We start from the raw sequence: 19,023 nt of genomic DNA, 5'->3' as shown, positions 1-19,023 counted from the left end.
CAATAGTAGCCTCCTCAAAGACAATTTACCACAAGACCTCAAATTTGCGTTTTGCATTCATGTTAACCCTTTCTGTACAGGACACCTGAGTTTCCAGGACTGCTTCGTCACCTCAGGAGTGTGGAATGTGGCAGAGCTAGTCAGAGTGTCACAGAGTGAGTTATTTATGTCTTAAAGGCAACAAAGAAGAACTGTGTTAGTAACAATGATTTCCCTCTAGTATGTTTTGTAGTTCCCAGGAACTGTACCAGAATAAAGTTTTTCTGTGGAAAAACTTTAGTATAGTCAATAATGTTCTCTTTGATGCTGTTTTTTTTATTATTTGCTAAAATATCTTGAAAAACAACTTATCTTTATTCATATTTTGCATATTCCTATTTTCTTCCCATTTCTGTTCTTTTTCTTCCTTCTCTTTTGCTCCTCCTCAGCTCCTGTAGCCACGGCGTCAGGGCCCAACTTCTCACTGGCTGAGCTGGACAGCAGTCCCAGCTACTACAACATTAACCAGGTGGCTCTGGGACGGCGCTCACTCACCTCCCCTCCTTCCACCAGGTAAACAGACATCACGTTACACGCACACACACACACGCCCACACGCCGGCAGTATTGGGTGTTAAGCGGTGTATGTTGCTCAATCCAGAGTAAACATGGGCCAGTTACCCATGTTAAAGTGTGTTAAGGTTTAAAAGAATTAGAATTTCAAAATTACATTCTCCATCATAACATTCCTACATTTTAAGTCATTTTAATAAGATGCCAGAGAATGTTTTCTCCCTGACTGTGTGAAGGATACAGTAATGCAGTGCAGCTCCTCCTGTGCCTGTTGTTCCTCACTGCACCACACTTACATTAAATTCATTACATATATATTCTGTTCTAAAATATGTATTAAAAATTTAAATACAAATAAATACATTTTATAAATAACAGCTGTAGCAAACAAGCCTTTATGTTTTAGCATCAAGAGGTTTAAGTATACTTTTAGATTTAAAACAAAAATAGTTTGATTATATTATAAGGTTATACATTTTAAAATCTTATACTGTGAGAAACTGAAATTGTGGTATTTTTTCTCAAGGTTATCATACAGTGAAAATCTCATGCTGCTGCTAAGCAATTAAAGCATGTCACTGTAGACAATAAAAGCTTTGGAGGATTGCTTATTTGATCAAAGCAATCCTAGTTGCCTAGATGCTAGTTGCCTACAGACTTGCTTCTGATCAAATATTTACCAAAAGATTTCCTCTGGCAAATGATTAATAATCAGTATAATCGCCATTCTCTGATTACATCTTTTTCTGACATTTCAAATAAACAATTAAATCACAGTTTCTCTGTTTCCAATTGTACAGCCTCCACACAGCAGTTATCACAGTCAAAATTTAATATATATACGTACAGTAGAGACCAAAAGTTTGGACACACTTTCTCATTGAATTCAATGAGAAAGTGTGTCCAAACTTTTGGTCTGTACTGTATATATATATATATTTTTTATTTTGGCAGAAAATAATGGTACAATCTGTACGAAATGTCTATGGTAAAACAATCACATAAATTTTTAACTACTCCATAAATGTTGTTCTTTTAAAAGAAAACTAATTCAAATGTGTTTTGAAACTCTGCCAGCTATATACATTCATCTGAGTTTATGCCTTTCAGACAGTAACTTTTTACTGTGAAGATTTTCTAAAGCAAAAGACAGTTATTTGCTGTCAATAAAGAGTTGTTTTGGTAGCTCAGCTTGTAATGAATCCATAGCTCCTCTAAATTTCTATATATGTTTGTGTGTTTGTCTGTTATCAACTTTCCTCTTTATGAATGTGATTGCTCTTCTGCTTTATTCTTCTTTTGTGCCTTTCTCTTTCTGTCTCCTTACTTCTGTCATCTGCTGTCACTTTAGGTCTGAGGTGGAGTTGTACGCAAATCTTCCACGGAGGTAGTTATAAAAACCTAAAAGATCAAAACTTTTGAGACGTAAAAAGGCACTCTCCTCTTTTTTTCTATCCTTTTCCTACACATTTGCTGCTGTGTTTCTTTTCTGTTTTGTCTGATCTGCTTTAAAAATATTGGCTCCTCAAACAAACTGAAATTGAAATTTGTCTATGTGACCGCTTCACAACTCATAATGTTGCTAAGTATTGTATTTATGTTTAGACCTGTATGACAGCTTTAGAGAAAAAACACTTTTTCTCTTCTTTTTTTGTTTTCCATCTTTCTTTCTCCCTGAAAATGTTTTCCCATTTTCTTCAGCTCCACCAAGAGGAAGTCCTTAGATGACAGTGAGTTGGAGAGTCCAACGGATGATGTTTTTTATCCTGGCCGTTCACCTGCTGCCAGCTCTTCCCAGTCCAGTGCGTGGCCTAATGACATGGATGCAGGTATCCACTCCATCCCACCCTGCTCCTGTCACCCACTACCTGAGCATGAAGAAACTTTTGCACTCTCTTGTCTGACCGCCACCAAACCACAAAAGCCCAAGAATGATAGCCCACACGTCCTAAATAAATCAGCCTGCTTCACGCTGGTGATTCACATAGTCCTCCTGAGCACCCTCGAAAACCTCCCAGTCACTCACCCAAATAACCATTCAATTCATAGAAAAATAAACACTCCTATGTAATTAGTCAATAATTTGTCATAATTGATGAACACTAGTATTGATCTAGAACCAAGATAGGACTGCAGTACTACGCTAACTAATTCTAGATTCTGATTGGTAACGTTTTTAAGCTCCAACACCTATTACATTATGTAGTACCCTACCTCATACTGTGTCAGAAATATTTTTAAACAGAAATCCTTTGAAATAGGAAGTTTGATTTATAGATTTATTTAAAAAATCATACAGAGGTTCTGGTCTTATGGAATAGGCTGCTATTTTAATCTGCAATGATTTTGAAAATCAGCACATCTATAAGTTGTAGACCCACTACCCTGTACCCACTCCTGTAAAAATGCCTCACCCATTCTACAGGCAATAACTCTAATAACCTACAACTCCATGTATAGTTCTCTTCCAGGAGAATGCACATTTTTTTCACCTCAAAGCCATAATCATGCATAAAGTTGATCTTAATGTGCATATGATCAATCATTCACTACCATGATCATACACAAATTCTCTCTCTCCCCTTCCCTACTTTCTTCTCTCTCTTTCTCTTGTCTTCTGTCTCTCTCACTCTTCTCCTATCTCATTGTTAACAATACCCTTCTTCACTTTCAGTGCAGCACCATTTGGCGAGTGTGCAGGAGAGGAAGATAAAACATGAAAACGATGGCGTGCAGTTTCCTTACCATGGTTAGAACAACATTGATTACACTCATATCTATTTACTGTCTATCAGACTTTATGAAGCACAGTCATTCCTTTGTAAATGTGTATGTGTGTACGTGTTTCTATATATTTACAATACATACAATAGGCAATATTTGTATTTCAGATAAACATATTGTATGTCTGTTTGTGTTTACTTAAATACATTAAGGACAGTGATAGCCAAATAGACATTCAATGTTTTCATTTCTGATTATTACTGAATTAATTTACCTCAAACATTTTAATCATTATTCACATTACAAGCATCTTTATTGTTTTGTATTTTGATGTTATGTGAGTAGAAAAAGGATACATAACTTCAAAATCAAGGCAAGAACAATGCCATTGTTGAAATATAGCTTGAAGAGGTCTTGTTTGCAGTTTGCCACGTGTGGACACACCAATCAAGTGGAAGAATTTGCTCTGGTCGGACAAGAGCACAGCTGGAGTTTTTGGCCTACATGCAAAACAATATTTGTGAGAGAATTAACACTGCACATTACCATGAGCATGGTTAAACATGGTGGCAATAATGCCTGTCTTCAGCATCACAGCGAGCTTAAATGCATAGCTACCGCAACAATTGAATGATTTTAGACTAAACCACAGTTATGAGTTACAATGGACCAGTCAAAGTCCAGTGAAAAATCAAAGACATGTTTTTCAGATTTTTAAATTTTGAACATCATTCATAGTTTTTCTTCCACCTTCCGATTGTACACTCCTTTGTGTGTACACATGTACTGGGCTAACACATACAATACCAAAAACTTACATTGAAGTTTGTGTAGGTAATGTGACAAGTATGAAGAAGTTCAGGGCGGAGGCCCTTAACGCACAAGAGCAGTATTCTGAACAATGCACCATTTACAAACTTCATTGGTGTGATTCATGAGCCTTCAAGCAGTGGCTTTATCTCTCATAACTGTCAGTTCTTCTTGTGAAACTTTTTGAGGTCATCTTGCTCATACTGACATGAGACATTCACCGACAGTAAAATATTTACTTGTACTTGTTTTGTCTCTCACATGTGCACACTTGCAGAGGCTTAGTCATTTCCATACAGACCCTACGCTCACACACGCACGCACACCCCCGCGCGCACACCACTACACACACACATGCAGTGATGGTCTGCACATATGTAAAGTCCTCCCAACACACTGCAACTCGCAGCACTCCCTACCCCATCCCCCGACACGCTACCACATTGCAACACACTTGCTTACTATGCTCCCCGCCCCTGCAGGTGTTCAGGTGGCTGCTCCGCCTCTATCCCTCTGTGCTGCTCTCCCCTTCATCGCCTCAAATCCATTTCTTAAGATGTTCCTGAGGATCTGAGGTGTAAAATCCATCCTCCAGCTCCCTAGCTCCTACTTTGGCTCCTCTTCCCTGCCTCCCTTCCGTCTAATTGAAAAAGGTGTACAGTGGGAAGGGCCCCGCTGAGAGAGAAAACATGTCAGAGGAGGAGAGGTTGGAGAGAGAACCCAAAAATTAGGCAAGCAAATGGGGAAAGTGGGAAGTGCAAGAGGGAATAGCAGGGATAGCTGGCAGAGAAGATGACTTTGGTGTTTTTAACTGGTGAAAGCTGATGAGGAAGAAGGGTTAATTAGCGTGTGAAGCAGAGGAGCCAAGAGTCTTGGATAGGTTTTGCCACTGTCTACTCTCACTAGAGCCTCGGCGGCTGCTCCTCAGCTTCTGTTCCACTTAGCTGTAAATGTAATTAAGAGGCTGTTCATCGGACCCACAACCGAGGTTCCTGCACAGCCTCACCTTTCATCATTTTCTCTCTCTTTACATCACCTGGTTTCTTTGAAAAGATACCAGCACAATTAAAAGCCGTGTTCCTCCTGATGATTTTAATTTTTAAATCAAATTAAATGTCTTTATAATCTGAAGACGGTAATTAATATGCAAAATTCAAGTGAAAATGTGTTAAGCCCAAAGCTTCGGGAATTACCAAGTTAAACCTAGAAACAAAACAATGGATTATTGTTAAGGGAGAGCAAAAAAATACAGAGCGTATGTGCGATTAAAAGTGTGGTGTGCATCTGATTTTTCTAAACAATCCCACCTGTTATTGACAATTTTCACATGGGGATTCCTGTACAGGTGGGAGGTATATAAACAAACAAGCTCACTGGCACACTCTAGCACAAACAAACAAATTAAAGGACCCCACAGGTGCACTGTAATGTCTCTGCATGCCACCAATCACTCACCCTGGTTTCCTTGAAAACCCCTTGCGTCCGCACATCCACACACACTTTTCCTCAAGATGCATTAGTACAAATAAGTCGCACAACAGTTTGATTCAGAAATAGATTTCTGCACATATACAGCCCAGTCCAGCATACACACACACACGCCCACCCCCCCTCTCACGCACATGCACACACAAGGAGACACAGCTGAAACACAGTCCCAGATGGTGTTTCCGTGTGTTTGTAGCCTTGGGATCCATGAGGATGCTAGAGACAGCTGCTCTACAGGGGCGAAGAGGGGTGGGGGGAGGTTACAGGAGACTATCGAAGCAACCATGATTTTAGATTAATTCCAAATTATTTGAAATTTTCCTGAGACACCGGAGACTCATGACAGTGATGGCCTTCTTTTAAGGAAAATGTTGCATTGTCGCGGAAGCGCACAGCTGGACTTCCAGTAATGCACATATGTGCTTTAAATCACTGGAGAGAGAATTCCCCAACTTTCCTGTAGTAATAATTATGCCCTGTCTTTTAAAACCACGTGTGTGTCTGTGGCTGTGTGTTCTTCAGAGGCGCATCTGGTGGTAGGCCTGTTAGTGCAAAGAGACAGAAGGGTCATCATGGGAACGCTTGATTAGTTGCCAGTGAAACATTAAGGAGTGCCAGAAGAGGAAACAGTGCAAATTTGGCACACAAACATAATTCCATATCAGACCACTGCACCGTCTGTGAAGAAATATTGTCTACAACAATCACTGATACTATCAGAAGTTCCCCTACGCAAATGTCAAACACTTTCCGTTTTCGGCTCCCTTTTTCCTAAATACACTGATTTGTGAAATTATTCACACCCATATTTTGTCACTTAACAACCACAAACATCACTGCATTTTTTGGGGGATTTTATCTGATGAGCCAACATTATTGAGAAATGGAAGGAAAGTGATGCAGTTAACTTCAAAATACAAATCATAGAAATGTGGTGTGTCTTTCTAGTAAGGCCCCTATACTATGATGAGGCTAATTAAAGTCCAAAGCAATCAAATAGCTTGCATTTGGCCGGATTTTGCATACCACTTTACACTATATTCAGTCATTCACACTCAGTCTTTGATGGTGGTAAGCTACAACGTAGCCACAGCTACCCTGGGCCTGACTCACAGAAGCTAGGCTGCCATACAGTAGGTGCCACAATGACAGAGACAGACGTAGCGAGGTTTCGAACCAGCAACCAGAAAATGAATCCCTACCTCCTGAGGTACTGTCGTCCGGTCAATCAGCTGCTTTCAGATCCCTGTGGTATCAATAAAGTATTTTTGAATTTGAATTTGAATGCATGGAGTGTGCTTTTCTGTAATTTAATTTTTACATTCAATTCAGATGTTCTGTGAAGGTCTCAGAGGTTTCTAAAGACAATTTGAGTGAATTAATAGCATCTTGAAGTCCAAGACTCACATTAAACAGGTCAGGGAGAAAGCTGTAGAGGAGTTTGAAACAGGGTTAGATTTTAAAACCAAGCTCTGCACTTAACACAATTTTAACACAACTCTTAAAAACCATTCTGTACATGGAAAGAGTATGCCACGTCGGCAACGCTACCAAGGCATGGCCGTTCACCTAGACTGAAGAAGGTGGACTGGAAAGGTAAACCAAAAGTGAAATTTATGATGTACTTGCTAGAAGGATTTGTGTGGAGGAAAACTTAACACTTTACATTACCCTAAACAGACTGCTATGGAACGTGGTGTCAGCAGTATCATGTTGTGGCAGTGCTGCACACAGATCTATTGATGTATATTTTTGTTAACAATGTTGAAGAACATATAATATTTTCCTTCCACATAAATTATGCAGTACTTTCTATTAACATAAAGCTAAGGCAATATGAATATGTTTGAAAGGTGCCCTATTTGTTGAATTCACATCTATACTGAAGCGAAACCATTACAGTTTATTCCTTAAGTTTTTCTTTCCCCAGTTTCTGTGTGGGTTTTTCCTAGCTACGTTCTCCGGTGTCTTTCCATCTCTCAGTCTCTGCAGACTGCTCTTATTTCCACCTTTCTCCCTCAAGTGTGACAGTGTCATAGCAATCATTGCTAACTGCTGGTGTCAGAAGTGGGATTGGGGTTGTTTTCATGCTTGGAATCTCTTTGACAGTACAATACGCCCCCAGACTTGTGCTAATGTGGGGTGAGGAGGAATGTGGGGGGAATAAATATCTGCTAAAGACATAAATGGTTCACACGAATTCACTCCCACCTGCTTGAGACTTAACTCTTTCACACAGGGAGGGAAGGTTTTACACGCCTCCACACTCCAATAGACTTTCACACGTCTCCAGCTGGAGAACTGAGGAGAAATCATATTTAATGCCTTGTATGACGCGGAGAGGCCACAGAAATAGACTACAAAACAAAAGTCCAAAAAAGTTTAAGAAGAAATCTGTATCACACTTATTTGGAAGATTAGAACAAAACTTACAGGGGAAGAAATATGTCTTTTGTTGCATCAGTCAAACATAGCAGTCTTTTCAGTGTGTGTGAGTGCGTGCGCGCAAGAGATAATAACCATATTTAACATCTTATGACATTCCAATTTCATACATGTTGTCAGAGCAATGCATAGAAGAAAAAAAAGACACTGCTGCATTTTTCACAGGTTCTGCTTTGCTCTTTTGCTCCTTCACATATTTTCATGTCTCTCACATTCTTCTCGCCTCTCTCCCTCTGTCTCCTCTCTCTGTCCGTCTGCTTGTCTTTCACACTCACCAGCTGCTGTGTCCATACTGTACAGTGCGTGCTATTTCTGAATGAAGCTGTCTCATAGTGCAGCCAGTCTGTGCGCGCGGCTGAAGCCAGACCACTGCTAGTTCAATGTGGCTGCATTGTAACTGCGCTCATAGACAGAGAAACCCTAATATTGGCACCTGGAAGAGAGAGAGAAACATTAGATCTGAAAAGCAGACTGTGAGAGAGTTGAGATTATATAAGATACAGATGTTTCTTTGCATTGAAATAAAGACCAGATTCAGTTTTCATAGAATCATGATTTTTTTTCCTGTAAAGATATATTTTGGGGTTATTGTTAAAATATTTCCTTGTCCCTTTTATAAGACTATAGGGTATCCCTCGTTCTCTCTTATTTGTACAATAGCTCCAATATTAGCTCTCAGGAATTAGGTATTTTATTTTATTTTTTACATTGTCTGGTCACTTGTAGTCTTGATTGGCATAAATGAATAGGTTGGGCTCTTTATAGTGAGGTTCTGTGATGTTATTATCAGTAAGAGTTTCCTTATCTGTATTTAAAAAGGTGCTATCCTACAGTTAGTTTTTTAAAAGATTATGAAAACAACAGAGCCGGCAGAAAGGTAACTGTTAGCCATACGGCAACTCTTGTTTTAGCTCAATTTAGCTACTCAAAATGACTCAAACTGAAAATCATTCATCTTTGCTGTTACACAATGCCAGTGCTTCTCAATTCCAATCCTCAGCCCCCCCTGCTCTGCATGTTTTAGATGTGCCTCTATTTCAGAACAGCTGATCCAAATGATTGCATGACCTCTTCTGCAGTCATCAAGAACTGCAGAAGCCTGTTAATCACCCACAGATTCAATTCAGGTGTGGAAGAAGGGAAACACCTAAAACATGCAGGGCAGGGGTCCCTGAGGACTGGAATTGAGAAACGATGCTAACAAGTATTAAACATGTTTTATTGCAAGAGATCATTGCAACAAGTTTGTTACTGCTTTCTCAGCTGAGTAACATCCACATTAATATTCTAATATGTTGGCGGAAGCTGCTAGCTGTATTAATGTGCCAGCTCAGCTTCAAGCAGGTCGTACCAAGTCTGTCGACAATACAGTGAATCATTGGATTTGGTGACGTGCTGTCACTTGCGCAGCCATGTGGACAGCACAAAAATCACTTAGCTTAAAAACACATAGCTACACACCTATTGTTGTCTTGTGAATATGTAGTTGATTATTATTTACAAATATAGTGGGTAATAAAATTGTTTTAAACTGTTAAAATTAGCTAAAACAGGATCACCCATCCGGCTTGCCGTTAGCTTTCTTTTTCTCCAAGGATTTCTTTTTTTTTCACTTCTTCAATTTTCTACAAACTCACAGTGATATAATAACTTTTTAGTTCAGGTAAGAACACTATTATTGATAACTTCACAGAGCTTCACTTGAAAACACCCTTACTATACCCTTGATTATAGTGACCGGAGGAAAATCATTCAAAAATCATACTTGTTCAAGCCCCCCTCCATGAAATTCAGATAATTTTTTTTTAAGTGTAGCTAACAAAAAGAGCAACATTTTCTTGATTAAAACAACCTCTCTTTTTTTCTCCCTTTTACCCCCAATTTTATTTTTGATCCCATTTTTTTTTCCGTCAGGACTGTCCTCGCCTGGTTCACTTAAGAAGCCGGGGAAGTTTGATTTCAACGCCCTGACTTCCCAGACGAGGTCCCCCCGCATGGCGTTCACACACCACCCGCTGCCTGTGCTGGCAGGAGTGAGACCAGGTGAGAGCCCTGCCATGAAACCAACAACCCCAACACCCCCCTTAAAATCTGAAAAAGAGAGAGAAGGAAAGGGAGTTTTAAACTTGATTCTAGATTACCACATTTACATTCTGCAACTCAAACAAAATGATGTCCTCAATCGCGTCTGAAAATTTTAATCCTGAGCTTATGGTTGGTGAATTAACAAAAGAGGAAAACTTTCCAGTTCCTCAATTGCAAACTGTAGAGAAGCAACAGGCCTGTGGAGTTTCACATATTCAGTGTTACTGCAATCATAATGGTTGGCATAAATTCCTCTTTCTCTCTCTCTCTCTTTCAGGCTTTCTCCATCCATCCATTATTACCACCATCTTTGTGCTTGTGTTTTTAATATTATCATTGCATGGTACTAGTGCTGCACCCATGCCTTTGTGAATGATTTGCTTCTCATCTTACTGCTCCATGGATTGGTTTTAATGTCTGTCAAGGTCGGATTATGCATTTAAACCGACAAAGCTTTTCGCTCTGAAGGAATGACTTTGAATGGATGTAAACACTTCACCATATGGAGCTGTATGGTGGAAACAGGAACTTTCTTTGTTACAAATGTGAGACAACAAAGCTGAATAACAAGGTCTAGCTTTTACATAGTGTACATTAAACCCAGTCAATTCCTATTTTCTGCTTTTTTACATATACATACCCAATTCTAATATAGGTATTACCTTTTTCAACCTTTTCCTGATGCAGCAGACATGGTAGGTTTTTGGGATTAGACATTTTAAGTCATTTTCAGCAATATAAAATCTGGAGAAGATGGAATTTCTTTACTTCAAGGATTTTCTTTAACTATTTTTACAGCATTTCAGGGTTGTGATAAGATGACCTTTATCTTTTTAAATTAGACCTGACAATTCTAGGTGGTATTGATAGCCTAAGTTTCTAAGCATTGCCATAATAAATGTTCCTCTCAAATATCCAGGCTGGTGTTACAAACCAGCCAAACCAGGAGTGCGGCTCATTTTTCTCAGTGAAGATTGGTTGAGAGATGAGAAAGACTGTGGATGTTGTCTTCTGTGTTTGTGCTAAGCTTCCACTGTGTGTATTAATTCAGATGAAGTTATATTAGGTGTTTGAACTATTGAATTAAGCAGTGTATAATTTTGAAACTTGTGTAGGAGACCCAGACTAAAAATTGGCATCAATAAATGTTTACATCAATAAATGTAAACATTTCTATGTGTAATCTCGAGAAACTTGAAAAGTAGTATAACCAGCACATGCCAAAGTCCATCTCTCTGTTGTTGTAACTTAAATGAAGAGCCACCATGCCTCGGTTTCCTTTCTTCATCAATTATTGACTGAATTTTAATACACTGAAAGCAATGTTAGGTCTACTTCTGCAGTAATAAGGCACATGCCAAAAAATTTTGTTTATGATACCAGTATCACTTACAATTATTGGTTTTACTAATCAGAACAAGTTGAGATTTTTTAAATTTCAAACTGATCAGTCATCGTTCAGAGCTTAACATCAGTCACTAATGAGTTTCTCAGTAAATCTGTAGTTAGGCTACACAGTATGTGAGCTAAAACAGGTTCATTGCACAGTGGAAGACATTTTCTAGAGTTACCAAAATATTACTTCAGTATTTAGGGTAAGTTGTCCTCTTCTCGCTTCCCGGCCTGAAAGGGTAACAAACATAGTATCTCTAACAGAATTCGCTCTAGTATCTCCAGTTTGCCAAAAAGTCCCTGTGGAATGGTCTCACTTTTCAAAGAAATAAATATGTCCTCTTCTCTCAGTGCCTGCCCCCCTCCCCCCATTCTATTTGTCTCTCAGAGGGGTAGGTTGGTCTACAGCCAAGCTAGAGCTGCCATGTAAAGGTCACTTAAACTCATTGACCATGTTAAACCGTATTGAATTTTGCTTGTGGAGCTCCCTACAGTATATTTAGAAAATGTATTCTTGTCAGGATATGCACAATTAAGACATGCTGTTTATCTGTACAGTGCAGTCTCAGGTCCCCTTAAGAATCCAAAACACTAGGTTGAATGTTGAGTTGAGATGTGTGTAAAGTGTTGGGGGAATATCTCTTCTTCCTTTGTTACTCAGCTAACCTCACACACTCTTCAAACTGTAAGAGAACTGCTTGCCAGGAGCTTTTTATGAAATGGATAGGCTGCAATGACACAGTATTCACAGATTGTGCCTCAGTGCATTTATGCACCTACGCATCGATACACACTTGCATGTTTGTGTGAATTTACACTTTTATGGATGACTTTCTGTGTAAAAATGGCTGCAATCCAAATGGAATGTCCCCCGAAGGCCTTGGTTCCACAAACATACTGGAGGATGATGGCAGGGAGGAATGAAGAGAGATGGGGGTAGGCAGAGTAGAAAGTGAAAAGGTTTAACTAGGCTTCACGGCATGCTCTGGAAGTGTTGAAGCTGTTAGTCATTCCTGTGGAGGTCTTGTAAGAGTGGCTGTACTGGGGTTCGGACTGGATAGTTTACACCTGGATATTGGCTTCAGACTGGCATAGGGAGTTGCCAAATCGACTGATGCCTCATTAAACCACCTTAGAAAGTCAGCCATCATGGCCGCAATTACATTCACATACACTAATAAGCATACAAAAATAAATAAATTAAACACATGAAAACCAGAACAATTGTGAATGTAATCCAGGCCACTGGCAAGAAAATGGGCTGGAAAAATATCAACAATACAAACAAAAAGGGTTAAATCACTTGTTTGAAATAATTCACATTAAGTTCACCAGGTTTTCCCCAGCCTAGCTGCTTGTGTCTCCAGTTAGCTGAGCCATTTATCAAAACCATAGAATCACAGCGGAAAGAGTGCAATCTAGTTTTTCGTTTGATTTGTACCTGTGTGTGTTTGTGTGTGTGCGTGTGTTTGTGGTTGGCTGACTCGCTGACTAATGTCTCTGGGAGGTGTTTTGTGGTTGGTTGGGAGCAGAGGAGAAATTCTCTCCCAAGCTTCAACCTACTGGGCAGAACCACACAAGGATGTGCTCCTGATGGATTGCACATCACTGACAAGCAATAAAACAAAAGTGGAAAAGCCCAGTGAGTTTGAAGCTCCAGTAAACCCTTGTGGTTACTTTGTGTGGGCAATAGAGAGAGCAAGAGAGAGAAGGGAAATGAAGATGGAGTAGAAGATAATTTAGCGTCCTTCCATGAAGCGTAAAGACAGTGGATTGTAAAGATAAGCTAGCTTTATCGGAGTTCTACAGAAACCTCTTGAGTTGAGCAGTCACCTTGATGCAGTTAAAACTAGACATGCACCAAGAAATAGGCGGGTGGTTGGAATCTGTCCACAGCTTGATAAGCTCTGACTGGTGACTTTTTTTTCAATCAGTGAATGCACTTTACACTACCAGGTCCCACTAACGGTTCTCTTTTGTGTTGACGTAGCTTTGAGTGAAAAGAAGTGAGTTAGCCATTTTCAGCTACCATGTTTTTAACAAGATGTTGCAATGTTTCTGCATTTCATTTCTCACTGTGATATAGTGAGAGAGAGCAAGACTTCAAATGGGAGGACAAAGACACTGTACGAAGTTGATCTGCTTTATCATTTTGAGCTGTAAAAATATGTTATAGAAAATACTGGATTTGGAAATGTTTGCAGCTTTTGGGAAACCTCAGAACTAACGTCTACCTTCTCAAGGGAATACACATTGAGTCAAGCTTAAGACACTAAGTGCTTATATAAGATGCTAAAGACATTTTAAAGTGTGAACTCTATAATCATTTTCCTGTTATAGACGACTAATAAAACCCTGTTAGAAAGTGACTGCTCTTTAACCCATGGCGTGACCTCATCATTGCTCCTAAGAGAAACAATTACTAACCACCAATAAGGTTGGAAAAAATGTTTTGAATGCTCTTCTTATTTTAGTTCTTCAAAAGAAATGGAAATTTGTTAAAATTGCTAGGTTCAAGATGTACAAAAATAAGAAATCATTCCCAAAATTTAGACCAGTGCTTCTCTATTTAGGACATATGTCTGTCCTAAATATTGACACACTGGATGCTAATGTAAATGGCTGAATTGTTGAGTATCTTATCTTTGTTTTGTTTCTAATGAAAAAAATCTGATTTGGTATCCTCTCCTTACTTTTCTTTTCCTCCTCTTTTCTCTGTTTTGCTTTATATGGTCTTTTTTTCTTAGGGAGCCCTCGTGCCTCAGCTTCAGCCCTGCACTTCCCTTCCTCCTCTATCATCCAGCAGTCCAGCCCATACTTCACCCATCCTACCATACGCTACCATCACCAGGACCCACTTAAGGATTTTGTGCAGTTTGTGTGCACGGATGGCACAGGACAGCCCAGTGCACAGGTAAGTGATTTTTTTTTCTCTAATCCATAAAGGATGGAGGGCCGACTGTGGAATGCTGTGCTATGTAGCATCGTAGTTTGTGATGAAAACTCACGCAAAGGAAACTGATTTAAATCACAAATTACTGAATTAAAGGAACATTTTGAGCAGTGTAGTACCACAAAAAATAGGAGAGAGATCCAAATCACCTTTGACTCTAAGATTCAGTACATTCTATATATTCTGCAGTTGGTCTGAAAGAGATCTTGTTTATCAGATGTGCAAATAGAGGTTTTGGCCAGAACTGGCAACTGGCATTTGGTCAGCTGTAGAGCAGCAGGGCTTCAAACTTGGGGCAAGCCAGCTGAGGATTTGTAGCAGCATTAAGATTTGTACTGTTTGTAGAAATAATTATCCATGGACTGAACCCAAATGTGACCTTTAAGTATAGAGGCGCACTCCAGGAACAAATATTTCTGATCATATGACTTTTTTTTTTTTTTTTTTTACAATTTTACTGTTTTGTACTAAAACAGTGTTCTCTCAAGATACACACCTGTCACAATCTATTTGGCAACGTATGATGATTTTGTTGCTTAATGCCTGGTAGGGGATCAAGTAATATAAATGGAACAAAGCAATTTGGCATTAGATATCTGAGAGCTACCCTCTGTGCCGATCTACTGAAACACAACATTCGGGTAAGTGTTTATTTGGAACGAGGTATAAACTAAATGCCAAAGCTCCCGGAGGCTCATAGGGAGCTGTTTTAGGGTTGCATACACAAATCTGTTTATGGTACCTCTGCTAGCCCAACATGCCCAGCTTTTTTGTCAAGACGGTTAACTTTTTGACCCTTGAGGGAAAGTTCTATATGCTCTGACACAAGCGCAGAGTTGTACTGTAAACCTTTACTGTAAACTTGACCTTTTGAATTTCATATTGACTTATCAAGCCTTGTTTTTTTTATCTTTAAACATTTATTCTCATTGGTTTTCAAACTAAAAATTATGTATCATTTTATCTGTAACTTACATGTACTGAAGGCACAGACACCCATCCAGATAGACATCCTTTGCACACAGTGCTGATTTTCCTTTTTTATATAATTTCCAACTCCTACATTTCACTATAACTTCTCCTAACAATCCATCACTATCCTTAAATTAATCATACCATCTGTCTTTCTTCCCCGTGTGTGAGATTATGTCCATCACTTTGATAATTTATAAAACTTAATCCTGTATATGTATTTCAATCACTTTCAACAACTTAATGGTATTTTTACAGTGCCTTTTTGTGCTCTTGCACTTTTTCACATTTTGTCTCAAACCACAAATCTTCTAAACATTTAAATGGGATTTATGTGATAGACCAAGAACACAATGAAGAGCATGACTATTAGAAAAATTAGACATGGTTTTTAATTTTCAATGCAATCTAGTAAGTGTGTTGTGCATTTATAGAAACACCCCAAGTCAATATTTTCTACTTTTTTATACTTTTAGGACAGCCTTTCACTATACTTACAGTTGCAAGTTTTTTGAGGTATGTTTCTACCAGCATTGAAAGTATTTTTTTATTTATTTTTTTGCCAATTGTACTTGCTAAATCTCTCAAGTTCAATCAAATTGGTATTTGTGATGAGTCATTTTAAAGTCTTATTAAAAAAATCTCAATTGGATTTACTTTTGTACTTTGACTTGGCCATTGTAACTTATTAAAATGCTTTTGATCCAAACCAATCTATTGTTTAGGCCTCTGGGACCTTCACAGAACAGCTATATTTACTACATTAAATAACACAGATTGGCTCCGTTTATATATTAGATTAGGTTTATTTAAGGATATCAGAGTAAAAGGAATAAATAAACATCATACTTTTAAGATTTTTATTTGAAGAAAATTTTGGAAAACCACGTAGAATTTTCCTTCAGGCTTGTGTACTGCTTTGTGTTCTTCCATCACATCAAATTTTAACAAAATTCATTGAAATTTGTGGTTTAAATACAACAGAATGTGAAAAAACAATCGAAAGAAACTTTTTCGCAAGAGACTGTGTGTGTGTGTGTGAGTGTGTAAGGCTCCCTGTCCACTGTATATTCTTGGGGTGTGCCCTCCTCATCCTATCTGTATGGTCCATCTGCAGCCAAATGGAGGTGGCCAGAGCAAAATGCCGGGCTCCTTCCTGCTGCCCCCGCCACCCCCGGTGGCGCGCCCTGTGCCCCTCCCTATGCCCGACTCTAAAACCATCAGCACGCCCACTGACGGTGGACTCAGCTCACCCGCATCGCCGTGTAAGTCACTCCCCACTCCCCTCCACAAAAGATGCCCAGTCTTCCCCAAAAATACTAGCCTGTCCAAACCAAAATTTGCAGTAAATTTATTCTGTAGTCATCCTAGAACATGAAGTTTGTTGGACCCAAACAAGTGCAGCCATCATAGAAGTTTAGCATTATGTGTGGTATCACTTTGTGCCATTTATTTTTGTAATTCTTTAATAAATGTATGAAATATCTGGAACCTCTATTATGGCTACCCTGGCAGTGGTTAGTTTTAGCGGTTTGAGTTTTCCATTAGGTTGCAGTCTGCTCAAACACCCAGCAGCCCCCAGGAAACTTACAGATTTGCTTGCCTTCCTCTTATCAAATGTACACTACCTTAGTGTACAAGCAACCAGTGATATTGTCAGGTCAGAAGCCCACGCCTTTGCCAAACCAGAGATCCTCTGTCACGCTTCTCTGCAGCCCTTTTCAGACATGAGTTTGTTGCATTAATGCCTTCATCAAGCTGTTAAAAGGCATAATTCATGTATTCATACATTCAGGTCACATTCATGTTATTCTTACCTCATGGTTTTAATAACAGATAATCTAAACAGTGATGGACATAGATACTTTGTGCACAAACTGTACATATATATATCTATTCATATGTAGATGTAACACTGAAGGCCTACTAGATTTGGGACTTTCATTCAAATAAATACATGTTGTTTTGCCATAGACATGCCTATTAGAATGTCATGTGCACTGCAGAAACTAAACTATAGCAGCAATAAACAGTAGCAGCTAAAAAAGGTTAATATTCAAAATGAAAATAACTTGCCTTTTGTTTCTAAGAGACAGAGTCCTCTAACAGAAATGAAATTTAGCTTTATGAGCTAGTAAAAATCAGTCTTTTTTTTTTTACCCCACTAGGGATAGTGTTTTAATCATTCCATGTCTGCCCCATCTTTAGCACCCAAAATGCTAAATTAGACAGCCTGATTAGGAGCATGTCAGAAATGGTTGTATAGGGAGCACAGATGCCGTCCAGTTTAATGAAAGCAGTTCATGTCTGAAAGGGGCTCACTCCTCCACGCTTTGAAAGTCAGTCGTCTTTTCTCTCTCCATGTCTTTGCAAACCAGTTCTGCTTCCTTCCTCCACCTTTTCTCTCCCTCTTTTTCTCTCTGGTGTTAGATTTCCTCTTTGCTCCACAAGAGGCAGTGTAGTTTCTCTCCTTTCTTTTAGATATGTTTGGTAGTTTGCAAAAGGAGAGCAGAGCTTATTTCCTCTCTTGCTCCAAGCCTTTGATCAAAGCAGCCTTTGCATGTCCCTCTGACATCTGCAATACAATCTACCCTCGTCTCATTTCTTTTTTGCTTTCTTCCTTTCTTTTTTGTGTATATATATATTTGCTCATATTTTCCTTTCTTTGTTTCATTTTTCCTTTATTTTTCTCTTTTTCATTTTTAAGGGAACAAAATTAGGGCAGTTGGCGTCGACTCCAAAAAGACTCCATGCCCCACTTCACAAAAGCAATCCCCTCGCCATTTTCACACAAATCTCATAACAATTAAAAATTGGGAACAAACTAGACAAGAAAGTCACATCATTGCAAGAAGAAGGATTGTCTGTAAACATGAAGAGGAAAATCTAATCAAACCTGTTTAATTAGTGCTATGCTGGGGGAGTGCGTAAGAGGAGTGTGATCTGAGAGCGGTGAGGCTCTGGTTGGTTCCATCCCAAACAGGTGCGGTGCGAGAGTCGGGTCATGGGAGAGGCACACCAGGAGGGGGCGCTGGACAGAGCAACCGGGGCTCCTTTTTCCTTCTTTTTCTTCTCTTCCTTACATTTCAGCTTCTTCCTACAGTCTCAGATTAACCTGTCAGACCTATTTATTTATATTAACTTCTATATAAATAAATACGGAGATGTTTCGTCATTTTTTTTTTCCTCATCCTGATGACTGTTATCACTGTAAAGTTTTTCTTTCCCTTTAATTTTTTGTCTGTATATCTTAATAATAATCATAAAGCACATGTAAACATGCATACAGATGCATATGGTAACGCTCACACATGCATCAGTTTCCAGTCCTGTCACTGTCACCCCTACGCATCCCCATCCCCTCTACTCGTTCAGATCAAACACAGCAAAGGTTCCTCTCAGCCACCATGTTGGAGTCCTGTTAGCACAACTGCCCTAAATTTGGTCCTGTGGCTTAACTGAGTGGTACCCTCACCCCCAACCCTCTCCCCATCCAGCCCTTATTCTATTAACTGTGAATTAGTTATAAATATCAATGAGTAGTGTTCCTCCATGTGACGTCCACACTATTTTCTCACTGGTTTTCTGAAAACCCAGTGGCT

At 39.1% G+C, this 19,023-nt stretch overlaps 1 protein-coding gene across 13 annotated transcripts in view; it reads left to right on the top strand.

Annotated features, from left to right (window-relative positions):
• The window catches only part of LOC116719882 (nuclear factor 1 X-type-like), a 124,820-nt gene that overhangs the window by 97,001 nt on the left and 8,796 nt on the right, over nucleotides 1-19,023 (top strand). For 5 of the 13 annotated variants that reach the window (XM_032562657.1, XM_032562646.1, XM_032562649.1 and 2 more), the window contains 8 exons: nucleotides 81-155; nucleotides 429-552; nucleotides 1,904-1,939; nucleotides 2,254-2,381; nucleotides 3,227-3,301; nucleotides 9,934-10,062; nucleotides 14,244-14,410; nucleotides 16,539-16,686. In XM_032562657.1, the coding sequence (XP_032418548.1) occupies nucleotides 81-155; nucleotides 429-552; nucleotides 1,904-1,939; nucleotides 2,254-2,381; nucleotides 3,227-3,301; nucleotides 9,934-10,062; nucleotides 14,244-14,410; nucleotides 16,539-16,686 (882 nt within the window). The remainder of the gene's footprint in view (nucleotides 1-80; nucleotides 156-428; nucleotides 553-1,903; nucleotides 1,940-2,253; nucleotides 2,382-3,226; nucleotides 3,302-9,933; nucleotides 10,063-14,243; nucleotides 14,411-16,538; nucleotides 16,687-19,023) is intronic. The other 8 variants (XM_032562655.1, XM_032562654.1, XM_032562653.1 and 5 more) reach the window with 7 other exon arrangements.

The sequence above is a fragment of the Xiphophorus hellerii genome, chromosome 5, assembly GCF_003331165.1.
Source record: "Xiphophorus hellerii strain 12219 chromosome 5, Xiphophorus_hellerii-4.1, whole genome shotgun sequence".
Lineage (NCBI taxonomy): Eukaryota > Metazoa > Chordata > Actinopteri > Cyprinodontiformes > Poeciliidae > Xiphophorus > Xiphophorus hellerii.
Note: the sequence above shows the minus strand (reverse complement) of the source record. Positions and strands in the feature narration are given on the sequence as shown.